At 39.1% G+C, this 13,275-nt stretch overlaps 1 protein-coding gene and 1 long non-coding RNA gene across 3 annotated transcripts in view; one reads left to right on the top strand and one right to left on the bottom strand.

Annotated features, from left to right (window-relative positions):
* The window catches only part of LOC122930364, a 238,235-nt gene extending 227,954 nt beyond the window's left edge, over positions 1-10,281 (top strand). Inside the window, exon 3 of the long non-coding RNA XR_006388122.1 lies at positions 9,987-10,281. This is a non-coding gene — a long non-coding RNA (uncharacterized LOC122930364). The remainder of the gene's footprint in view (positions 1-9,986) is intronic.
* The window catches only part of GLRA2 (glycine receptor alpha 2), a 219,321-nt gene that overhangs the window by 169,311 nt on the left and 36,735 nt on the right, over positions 1-13,275 (bottom strand). For both annotated transcript variants that reach the window (XM_044283705.1, XM_044283706.1), the window contains exon 4: positions 4,563-4,786. In XM_044283705.1, coding sequence (XP_044139640.1) covers positions 4,563-4,786 — 224 coding nt within the window. The remainder of the gene's footprint in view (positions 1-4,562; positions 4,787-13,275) is intronic.

Here is a 13,275-nt window from a genome sequence, read left to right as displayed (position 1 = left end):
CTGGGTCCACTCTGCTTTTTACCATTTTTGGTGCCATAATGGCCTCCATTACAAGGGATTCAGGTACCAACATGCATGCCGAGCCCACTGTATACCTTTCCTTGTGGCAGACAGCTTCCAATGAATGTAGTGAGAGAAGGCTACAGCTTTATACTGAAACTAATTAAAATCAACCTATGGGGCAGACGGGCTCAGATGGTTTTGTACAAAATGCATTGGCCAAGCATCTCACTTTATAAATAAGCGTAGCATTAGCATTATAATTTTTGGCATTATTGAACTTTATTTGATTTGCAGGGTGCTGCTGCATTGTCTCTTTTTTTTCCTCTAGGTCTTTGCCATGGCAGCGTGCACCTGCGCACTAGGAGGTGCTGACTAACCCCCTTTTTTTGCAGATTTACAATGCTGGAGATGTGGCACTCGAGCAAGTCGTGCACTCCTGATTAGCCTGTCTGCCCCATAGGTTGATTTTAATTAGTTTCAGTATAAAGCTGTAGCCTACTCTCACTACATTCATTGGAAGCTGTCTGGCACAAGGAAAGGTATAGAGTGGGCTCGGCATGCATGTTGGTACCTTCATCCCTTGTAATGGAGGCCATTATGGCACCAAAATTGGTAAAAAGCAGAGTGGACCGAGCATGCATGTGGATCCAACACTCCCTGAACTTTATGGCGTCCATTATGGCGCATAACAGGTAGTATTTTGTGCTAGGACCCGTCTTTACAGAGATCGCCTTGACGTTTGGCAGACGGGCTCAGATAGTTTTGTACAAAATGCATTGGCCAAGCATCTCACTTTATAAATAAGCGTAGCATTAGCATTATAATTTTTGGCATAATTGCACTTTATCTGATTTGCAGGGTGCTGCTGCATTGTCTCTTTTTTTTCCTCTAGGTCTTTGCCATGGCAGCGTGCACCTGCGCACTGGGAGGTGCTGACTATTCACCGAATAGGTCATCAATAGCTAATCGATGGGGGTCCGACTGCCGGCATTCACATCGATCACATGTTGGAAGGGGCTACTGTGCTCTGGCAAATGCTATGGTCTTTTCTTCGGACTGTGATATCACATCCATAGGTCTATGATGTCACATCCATCGGTCAAATGACCTTTTTGCAGCTCAGTGCTATTCAAGTGAATAGGACTGAGCTGCAATATACAAACCGGATTCCCAAAAAGTTGGAATGATGTGAAGGTGCCAACTTCTAATATTTTATTCAGAATAGAAAATAAATCACGGAACAAAAGTTTAAACTGAGAAAATGTACCTTTTTAAGGGAAAATATGTTGAATCAGAATTTCATGGTGTCAACAAATCCCCAAAAAGTTGGGACAAGGCCTAACTTGAAGATCCAGTGGGCCTGATGGCTATACAGTGCATTGAGAAACACAAAAATGTAGTAGAGATTTACGTTTCACGGATTAATGGGGATCACAGCTAAAAGAAACGTAAGTGAAATAAAACTTCAATATTTTATTGGATATGTGTTAAAATCAGGGAGGATATGTGAATCCCTACATAAACACACACAAACAAAGATATATCTGGCCACTGAAAATCGATAAATGACTGCCCAACCACCACTGTAACGTATCTGATGGGGGATGTCCAGCATCATAAATCTTCTTCCATTGACTCCCCCACACCAGTGTCTCAGATTTATGATACCAGTGTCTCAGATTTATTATACCTTAGATGCCAGGCAAAAGATCAGACAAATGGTGTGACGAGGAGCCTGTGGAACCCATGGCTTGTAAACCTGGTGGCAACTGTTACTGTTGCAACCCCTATAGTTATGCCACTGGCCATCAATGTTTCTGATTGTCATCCAATTAAAGGCTTACTATGGAATAATTAAGTCATTTCAGCAGTTACGTTGTTATAATTATATAACACATTTATTAATAAATTAACATATGACAGGGTCATGCTATTTCCATACAAGCTAAATATGACTGAACACCCACATACAAGCTGATGTTATATGCATTTATGACATATCTTAGCTATAAAATGTATAAAAGTAGAAGACAATGTAGAAATATATAAAACAATCAAGAATTCTAACATAACTAAAAATAAGAACTAAATCAGAATATATTTTTCTCTTCTGTTCAATCACTCATCAACCAGCACATATTCCTTTACAAAGAGAGGACTTGCGTGCAGCCTGTCAAACCGTTACATGGGATAGAATGGTATCTCTTCCTTAAGTGACACCAAATGCCATTTTGCTGAGAAATAGAAGGCAGTTGGTGCCATTGTGAAATGAACTAGGTAATGTACTTGACATTTTCCCAAGTTAGAAATTTTGAAAACTTATGCAAAACGATGTTCAGAACTGTATTTAGGAGTGCAGCAACAAGCTGTCAAATATTAGATATGGAACAGTGACTTAAAATGGATTATCTAGAGAGAAAAAACAAATGGTGGAATGACTTCAGAAAACTGTCAATGTATGTACAGAAGAAGTCTAAAATATATATTATCTATCTATCTATTTTAGACTTTTATTCTATACTTGTATACATTGACAATTTTTCTAGTCATTCCACATTTTCGGGATGGATAAATAGATATAGATAGTAGATACTGTGGTGTTTGAAAGCCTGTGCACCCTTCAAATTTTCCATATTTCTGCTTAAATCTGACCTAAAACTACATCAGATTTTCACATAAATAGATACATAAAGATAACCAAATCTAAAAAATATTAGATTTGGTCATTTATTTATTTAGGAAAATGACCCAATATCAAATGTCAGTCAGTGACAAAAGTATGTGAACCATTGCTTTCAGTATCTGGTGTGACCCTTTTGTGCAGCAATAACTGCAGCTAACCGTTTCCAGTAATAGTTGATTAGTCCTGCTAGTTAGCTTGGAGGAATTTTAGCACATTCCTTCCTTACAAAACGGCTTCAACTGATACTGTATGTTGGTCGGTTTTCTCCCAATAACTCCTCATTTCAGGTCCTTCCACAACATTTCTATCGTATTAAAGGGGTTGTCTCATGAAAAATATTCTACAGTTTTCAAACCAGCACCTGGATCAGAATACTTTTGTAACTGCATGTAATTAAAAATTTTGCATAGCCACTGAGTTATTCAATAAAATGTATCTGTGTAGCGCCACCTGCTGTTTGTTATTTGTCTTATTTCTTTGTCCTGCTCACTGAGATGGCCGCACATGATCAGCTTTATCCTTCCACTGCCTCCTGAGCTGTTATAGGAGGAGAGATGCAGCAGAAAAGGCACCTACCTTGAGCTGTCAGCGTGATATAAATCTAAAACCCCAATACACAATAGGGCTCCTATCCGGCATACACCACAACTGTTGAAACACCAATAAGAAAACAATGACGCAGTGCTGCATAAATGTCAGAAAATGTATAACCTTTATTTATTCACATAATTATATAAAAAACTGTAGATGGCCATGACAAGCATACACAAATACATAAAATTCCTCTTGAAGAAGTGTGATGCGAAACGTGTGTCGGGGTGTCTGATCATTGGTCGGTAAACGGTTTACTTATGTATCTCTGCTGCCTGTAGGTTTAGACTTTAATCAAATGTGACTCTCTACCGCTTGACTGAGTGTTATTGTAAAGGTAATATGTGTTGCACTATGCACTTTATTATGTAATGTTACCATATGATGGAGTGGTTCAGAGATTTGGGATCCCCTTATGATGTCGTTATATTGAGCCAACAGGGATGTTATATTGTTACTACTGACGGTGAATTTGATGTATTTGTGTATGCTTGTCATCGCCAGCTACAGTTTTTTATGTATTTATGTGAATAAATAAAGGTTATACATTTTTCTGACATTTATGCAGCACTGCGTTCTTGTTTTCTTATTGGTAATATAAATCTAGCAGAGCAATGACCGGGGAGATCTCTGGATCCATGTGAGGTACAGGGCTGGTTCTAGCTTTATTGGAAAGAGATTGTCATGTCCTATATGATGTCTGATTTTCATTTTTTACATTAATCATGGGATTACTTCATTAACCTCCCTAGCGGTAATCCCGAGTGTGGCTCAGGGTTAATTTACACTGCAAGAAGCGGTCACCCCGAACCACACTCGGGATTACCATGGGTTAATTAGAACGGGGCAAGAATGGATGCAGACAGCACACAGTGTGCTGTCCGCATGAGCATTCACAGAGCGCGGCGCAAACTTCTGGCTGCAGCTCCGGAAGAATGTACCGCTTCGGGTACGAAAATACTACAGGAATTAGACCGCCAGCGAGGCTAAGGTCAGGTCTTTAACTTGGTCATTCCAAAACTCTAACTTTAATTTTCTTTAACCATTCTTTGGTAGAACAACTTGTATGCTTAGGCTTGTTGTCTTGCTGTATGAGTCACATTCTCTTTTGTAATTTTAGGTCAAATATATTAAATTCTGAAGGGTTTACAAACTTTCAAGCACCACTGTAGATATACAGAAGGATAGATAGATAATAAGATAGATGATCGTATCTCATATCATCTATCTATCTATCCTGGATATAGACACACAGATCACCACACAGATAAGCTATTTTCCTTACCTTATACTGTACAATACATTTCCGTTTTTAAAAATTCTCAGTAGCTTGTTGTCCGTTGTGACATCATGGAAGTTCGCTCCCTTCTCATTAGCAAAAAATAAATCAGGCTTCCAAATAGAATCCAACATGGAAGGATCCAAATCCAAGGAGTCGTCTGGGTATTCACTATAAGAGAGTCTCGGGTCGTTCCACTGCTGTCTCAAAAAAATATTCACTCGGTAGTCCTATGAAAGTAGTGAGCTAAGAGTTAATATTCTAGCATAACTGGGTTGATGGTGCACAGTGACAATGTATTCCCTACCAGAGACTCCTGCACTCTATTCTATGCAGGTGCCGCTGGAAGTAAAATACATACAAGATACTCTTCCAGGAATAACACTTCAAAAGTAGTATGGTCCACAAAACAAACATTTTTTTTATTTTACATAAAATTCTCATACAATAATTTTTTTGTGCTTCCGCTATAGCATCTAATACAGCCTGGTAGTTATAAAAATGCTGCAGAAAGAGGAGGTTGCCAGCACTGGTAGCAGTAGTCTGGTCTCTTTTGCAGCACTCCTTTTTTGAGGCCCATTAACATGATGTGCATCTTCTGGTATACTAACTGATATGGAAATACTACTCAAATTTTTTAAAATAAAGACTAAACAGCATTATTATAAAAAAAAGCTAGTCCAGCCGTTTCCTGTGATTCAAGCTTAGACCAGGAAGTGGAGAGCAGTGTTGGAACGGCAGCGTCAAGCGATCAGTGAAGTAATAATTACTTCTTAACGTTTTTTACAGAATAACTTAGGATTTAAGATAACTTAGAAGATCAGAGATGTAAAACTTTAATATACGTATGTGGTATTAATTTTTTCAAACATTCGGTAATGGCAAAGCTTCTGGGAATCTGGCAAATTTTGTATTATTAGATTTTCTATAATTAGATAATATAACTGGATTCTCTATAGATACCGATTGAGCAATAAGTACTGGTAAAGTCATAGGCCATGTCACTGTAAAGAGCAGTTACTAGAAAGGAATAGGCACTATGGGGGAGATTTATCAAACTGCTGAAAAGTAGAACTCGCTTAGTTGCCCCTAGCAGCCAATCAGAGACCACCTTTCAATTTCAGGTGGAATCTGATTGGTTGTTATGGGAAACTAAGCCAGTTCTACTTTACACCAGTTTGATACATTTCCCCCTATATTTCCTTCCATATGGTGCTTCAGCATAGTGCCATATAATGTACATGTTCTCTCTTAGGAGCCATGCTACCAGTGTAATAGAATAAGGAAGCCAACAGAAAAAAACGTGAATGTCTATATATGAATGGAGGAGCGGTGAGGAGCCATAGACTATACAACTCAGAGGTTGTGTGAATGAGCCTTTACTGTATCATCTGGGGGGATTATAACAACCATGGGAAAGGGGATCTAATGAACACAAAAAAATATATTTTTTTTTAATAGGCAAATGGGCTTATTCATTCTGATTTATATGTATACCTAAAAGCTTCTAATTTTCTAGACATTTTTATTATAGCAACTAACAAGAAAAGTATGGAGAAGAATCCTAGACCTCGAATAAATTATATAAAATTGGCTAAAGAAACAATATTTATTAATTAGTTTATTACATTTAGCATGAAATTTAACATTAGACATTTAACCATTTTAAGTTTAAAATATTAACACATATAGTAGTTTCTTAGCACTATTTGGGTGGGTTTACACACGGTCCTGCCGATGGCAGATTGTGCAGGAGCACCCCTCCGCTCAGGAGTACTATTTGGGTGTGTTTAAACATTGCAGTTTTTCAGTGGTAAAAAAAAGCGTAAAAAATGTATGTGATAAAATGCATATTATTTATTTTGATTGTGGTTTTTGCAGGTGAGCAAAACTAATGTGTTTTACCTGTGAAAAGTGTATAGTCTATTGCAGCATTCGCAGTTAAGACGCGTGAGTTTCTTTTCAATACATTTTTCTCCGTGGTGCAAAAAAAATCACAACATGTAAACCCGACCCGTGTTATATACCTGTAACAGGTCAAGTTTTGTCAGTCAGCTCAATGCTGTGCAGAGGATTTCATTATTGTAATGACATCAGTTATGGTCCTTTAGGTGTCTACCGTATGGCAGGTATCCGATTAGGAAAAGGGTCAGCTTTCTCACCAAAAACAGTCTCACTCTTGACCAGAAAGGCACTGGCTGAGATTTATCAAACTGGTGTAAAGTAGGACTGGCTTACTTGCCCATAGCAACCAATCAGATTCCACCTTTTATTTATCACAGCTCCTTTGTAAAATGAAAGGTGGAATCTGATTGGTTGCTATGGGAAACTGAGCCAGTTCTACTTTACACCAGTTTGATAAATCTCTCCCACACTGTTTCTGGAAAAGAAAAAACTGCATTTCTTCTCCTTTATTATAATAGGACCTGTTGGAATGGCTGTGGTACAGTATGTGAGTTTTACATACTTAAAAGGATAATGGAGAATAAAACGATCTCCCCTCTCCTGACATGTCTGTTTCAGTAACTACTTGCATTCCCCACATAATAGTTCTGGAGCATCGTCTCTTATAACTCTATGCACCACCCCTCTATTATTCCTAACAGAAGCTTATGGATGAATTACCAGCAGTCTGCAATAAGGGGATCATCTGGGTGTTACTAGTATAGTCTGATACTAGCCAATCAGTCCTGCCAATGGTAGATTGTGCAGGAGCACACCCCCAAAGGGTAACACCCAGCAGAACCCTTATTGCAGACTGCTGGCGAAAACTTCTAATAGGAATACTAGGGGAGTGGCACAATATAGAAATATATAATAACGATGCTGCAGAATTGATATTGCATGGGGAGTTCATGTAGTTACATAAAACAGACATGTCACGAGGAGGGACACCTCCTGTTTCAGGGGTGAGAAGCAACTTCATGTTTTGTACTAGAAAACTCCTTTCCAAATCTCTGTATTAACCTGCATATTCATGCAATAAATACAGACATGCCAGACATATTGAAAAGCAGCATTGTGAATGGAATCATTTGATATTTGCTTAGTGGACCATAACACTGAACACTATAAGCAGTGTGTTAAAGGGGATGTCCGCCTGATGCTTCGAACAATGTCAAATAATAAAATAAGTCATACCTACCTTACCAATCCGCTCCGCTCCCATTCTGATGCGTCCTGGTCTCCAGCTAGTCTCTACATCTTGGTCGCTGGCCACAGAGGTGATTGTCTGAGCAGCCATTCCTGTGTATTGAGAGGGAGCAGAAAGTAGAGACCAGCAGGGGACTGGGACGTGCTGGAACAGGAGTGGCAGGGGATTGGTAAGGGGAGCATGAAATAATTTTATACTATCTTGAGCTTTTCTTAAAATATTTTCATCAGCCGGACAACCCCTTTAAGCTACAGCTTTCTGTGAGAAATGCTCAATTGACTTTGGCTACATTCACACGACCGTATATATATATTTTTTTTTGTGTGGATCCATTGTAACCATGACTATCCTTGTCTGCAAAATAGACATACAGATGCGGACAGTACATGGTGTGCTTTCTGCATTTTTTGCTGACCTATTGAAATGAATGGGTCCTCATCCAATCCGCCAAACAAACTGAATGGACACGGAAACAAAATACATTCGTGTTAATGTAGCCTTTAAAAGGAATCTGTCACCAGTGACCTCTATATCCATAGCTGTGGTTCACTTGATTTCAATGCTGTTTTTCTTTTGTTGATCCGAGACTCTGTTTCGGTGCAATGGGGGCATCACATTGCTCTCGTTGCACCCAAGCTCCACTCATTTATGTGTCCAGCCTCTGCCTGGCTGTTTTGCCACTGCCTGGCCTTGTCAATGAAAGCAGCAAAGGAGCGGCTGGCCACAGAAAGGAGCCAAGCTTTGGTGCAACAAGAGCAATGGTGACACCCTCATTGCACCAAAGACCTAATTTGCAGATTAAGAAAAAGTATCATAACTTGGGAACGGAGCCTCGGATCAACAAGACAAAAACAGCGTTTTAATCAGGTGCACCACAGCTATGTGTCTACTGTTGGCTGGGGAGTTCACTGGTGACCAATTCCCTTTAAGAAATCGATTCTGAGCATTTATTTTGTTCACACTGATAGAAAATAAAACCTGGAGAGTATCATAGTGTTTTCATAGTGCGTATACATCCTGGTAATACCGAATAAAGCATCTGCAAATCCCACAACACCGCAGACTGTATTAGCCTCCACTCCAGCAATGCACAACAAATAACCATAATTAATTTGATATGAACAAATTATGCATTGCAGTTTTGGGAACAATGGTGTTGCGATGAGTTGATGGGTTTTTAAATGGCCTCCATATGCCATATGGTATGTAGATCAGTGAAAAATAGACACTGTTATCCTAGTAATGCCAAAACAGTTCAATCAAATCACTGTATCCTTCTCCCATTCCTAAGCTTGGAAAGTGCAGGCTTCATTGAACTCTGATACAGAGCGAGGATTACTCATTGTCTGTGCCTTCCAATGTAGCGCTATGTCCATATGGAATTGCTGTCTTGTTGTGACTTGCCGTTTGGAAATGTAAAATATGTATTTAGCAAGATTAAAATTTGCTAGAAATCAAGTTTATAGCCGTGAATTCAATTAGAGCAGCGCACAGCACATATGTAGTCTTTTGCTAGCAGATGCATAAATTGCCTAATGTTACCTACAGTGGCCTGGGTGATACCGTGTTTATTGAATACCAAATCGGAGCAGCCCTGTAATGGTGAGGAATATACCTTGTTCTATGATGCCAATAGTCCAGATTCTCCTGAGAATGCTCTGCATACCAGACCTCAAGGAAGGGGTTTGTTTTAATTTGCATTTAAAGGGGCACAACTGACATCTGGGGCATTCTCAGAACAGGGTTGGGCTTAAAGAATACCTAACCTTTCAACAGGGTTGTCAACCGTCCAGAAATTTCTGAACAGTCTGTAAAAATAGGGAACTTTTTTCCTTTGTCCATGAAAAAAAAATAGATGTGTCATGATTATTATTATTTTTTAGGCTGATGTTACTTGACTAGATTGCTTTGGTGGTAATTATTATCATGTTACAGCTCAAAGTAAATGCTGGTATATATAAATAATCTTTATAATTCATTATAGTTTTCCAATTTGTCCATAAATATTGGCTGTCCGTGATTTTGGGAAAAGTTGTCCAGAAAAATGAAAAATTCTGGTTGGCAACCCTGCCTTTAAACAAACTTTGCAGTGTGTGAACATCAGGAATAACGCTAATTCTGGCCACTATGTGACTTGAATCTAGCATTTTTTTTTTTCCTGTGTGCATGGTCTAGTCTGCAGTTCTCTCATACATGGTGGGTGAATACTAGCTGCCATCCACTGCACAAAGGAAGTAGAGGAGAATCTTCTTCCTAACCTTCTCTTACTTACTCAGATGCAGCCCTACAATCATGGAGGACATTACAGAGAAGTGCTGATCTGTGTAGCTGCTCTTGTCTTGGACAGGACTAAGGTATTTTTCAAACTGAAAAGCAATTAGCAATTGTGGGGGGAGCAAGATAGTTTTATCTGATAAGATATATTACAAAGTTCCTTATGGTTGCTTTTACTATTGATTTATGCAAAGTTTGCAGCCATTTAAATGTGCTGCTATTTAGGTTTCAAATGTTAGTAAGGATGAGATTATTTTGTGCAAAAGTAAACACTGCTTGATGTTCAGGCAGATTATCACTAATGAGCGTTCTTACGAACAATTGTTATCGATAATCTTCCTCTGTAAAGGTGCTGTTGATTACCTGATGAATAAGTAAGGCTACTTTCACACTAGCATTTCTATTTTCCGGTATTGAGATCTATCATATAGTCTCAATACCGGAAAAAAAAACGCTTCCGTTTTGTCCCCATTCATTGTCAATGTGGACAGCATGGTGCAGTTTTCTTTCTGTCCTGGGATGCTGAGCAAAACGGATCTGTTAAGACCCACAATGCAAGTCAAAGAGGACGGATCAGTTTTCTCTGACACAATCTGACACAATAGAAAACGGATCCGTCCCCCATTGACTTTCAATGGAGTTCATGACGGATCCGTCTTGGCTATGTTAAAGATAATACAACCGGATCTGTTCATAACGGATGCAGATGGTTGTATTATCAGTAACAGAAGCGTTTTTGCTGAACCCTGCCGGATCCAGTAAAAACGCTGGTGTGAAAGTAGCCTAAAATGCTCATTCATCAGATAATAGGATCATTTGTGCGGACACCTAAATCATCACTTGCTGGCAGCAGATTATATTGTCTAAACAACCTCTGCTGCCGGCAAACAATGATTCTGTATGGTGGAGGAGATCACTACATTTAATAGCAGCAGTCTCCTTCACTGATGAGCAGGTGGTTGTCAGGAGGGAACTCTTCCTTCCCAACAATTGCTTGCTATATCAGGCCATATAAAGCGGATATTCCCATCAGAGACGATGGGGGCATATCGCTAGGATACTGTATGTCCCCATTGTCTGATAGGTGCGGGACCGGCAACTACACAGGAGAATAGAGCGGGAAAGTGGTGGCTGGAGGACCCTGGGTCTGGCCACCACCAAACGCTCTCCCTATAGAAGTGAATGGGAACGCACCGAGCAACTGCTATGGGGCCTGGACTCAGACAGAGCCCATCCTGGAGTAGGACTAAAAGATTTTATTGTCAGGGCCCCCTCAACAATATTATACAATTCAGTATATACAGTGACATGACATACAGTATATATGTTTAGGAGAAGGACGGAGCGGCTGCCTGGCCTGGTCTGAGAGAGCTATCTTGACTAGCCGCAGGAGTGAAGGTTTCTGGGGAGGAGGGGGTTGCTGACAGGGGGCCCATTAAAAAATTTGCTGTGGGGCCCTGTCAGTTCTAGTTATGCAACTGACCAACCTAAGTACTATCCACCCTCAAAGTGTAGAAATAAAAAGGGGGAGTACTTTACATATGGGTCCATGGTTACTTAACCTTCAACAGCAATAATCAAGTGGCCACTATACAGAATATAGTTCAGAGCTACACCACTCCGCCCGTTACATAATATCCAATAACCCTGTATTGCAATCAACTTCACTATGTCAATTTTATCCTCTGTGCTTTATTGACATGAGGTTTATTAGGGCAAAAAACAGCATTCCATTACAGAAAAGCAATAAAAACCTTACATAAGTGTCCATATTCAAGTCCAAAACCTCCTGTGTTATCATTCATTCTTAACTTATCCTTTGTTGTGTACTCGGCTGGTGTATTGCCAGAGCATAGCCCACGAGCATCAGCGCAGTATATGGCAACTGCCACCCATCGTTTTGAGGTTCACATCCCACTTCACGTTACCACAAATTACACATCAAATCACATGATACAGAATGTAAATATCAAATCTTCTAAAGCCAAATAAATATGTGAACATAGATGATAGATACCTAACGATGTTTCCACTGGCATATTACAAGAAACACTAAAATCACACATTTCATTAAGGCCTTTTGAAGACCCTGGATCCAAAAGACCTCCGTTTGCAGCAATTTCTTAACATTAATATTTTCGGAGCCACAAGTGTCTACCTGCTCTAATACGTAACATCTGAGATCACTATCATTGTGATTATTCTCGCTAAAATATCTACCAAGAGCACTTTCAATCTGCTCTTTCTAATTTTCTCTTTAATTCTTTTCTTTGATCTTTCCTTATACAGCCTACTATTAGAGTTATGTTCATTTAGCCATACTTTTATAGGTCTTATAGCTTGACGTTTGTCCTATGTAACATTTGCCACATGGGCATTTTAGCAAATATATCACTGACTTAGTGTCAGATGTACAGAAATGCTTTAGTTGATTCTTTTGACCACACAGCCTTTTACAGAGAGTTACAGTGCTGACAATTAGGGCTACTTTTACACTAGCGTTAATATTTTCCGGTATTGAGATCCGTCATAGGGTCTCAATACCGGAAAAAAACGCTTCCATTTTGTCCTCAATCATTGTCAATAGGGAAAAAACGTAACTGAACAGAACGGAATGCTCCAAAAGTAATTTCCGTTCCGTTCTCATACCGTAGAGCAAACCGCAGCATTCTGCAGTTATCTTTCTGTCCTGGGATGCGGAGCAAAACTGATCCGTCATGACTCACATCAAAAGCCAATGACAAAATCTGACATAACAGAAAACAGACCCGTCCCAAATTGACTTTCAATGGAGTTCATGACGGATCCGTCTTGGGTATGTTAAAGATAATACAATCGGATCCGTTCATAACGGATGCAGATGTTTGTATTATCAGTAACGGAAGTGTTTTTGTTGAACCCTGCCGGATCCAGTAAAAACACTGGTGTGAAAGTAGCCCAAGACATGGAAACATACTTTTTCATCTCTGTCCTCAATTTACTCTGTATTACCTTTCTCTCTTTTCTGTTATTAATATCTACTCTTATCAAAAAATTATCAATAGATTTACCTTTATTTTGTGCAAATAATATCTAATTTTTAAATAAACTACCATATTTTGAATCTCTTTGCAATATACCCCACTTCCTTCTCATGCTCTTCTTAATCCTTGTATTGTGTCTATTGTATTTATGTACTAACAAATACAAATTTTCCTTTTTTTATTTTTCTCTATATTATTTCCCTTCTTGGTTTCAGTTTTTATTCTATTAATCATGCCTCTAGGATATCCTCTTTTTATGCATTTGCTA

This window comes from Bufo gargarizans, chromosome 3, assembly GCF_014858855.1.
Source record: "Bufo gargarizans isolate SCDJY-AF-19 chromosome 3, ASM1485885v1, whole genome shotgun sequence".
In the NCBI taxonomy this organism is placed as follows: Eukaryota; Metazoa; Chordata; class Amphibia; order Anura; family Bufonidae; genus Bufo; species Bufo gargarizans.
This window is presented reverse-complemented; position numbering and strand designations above follow the sequence as displayed.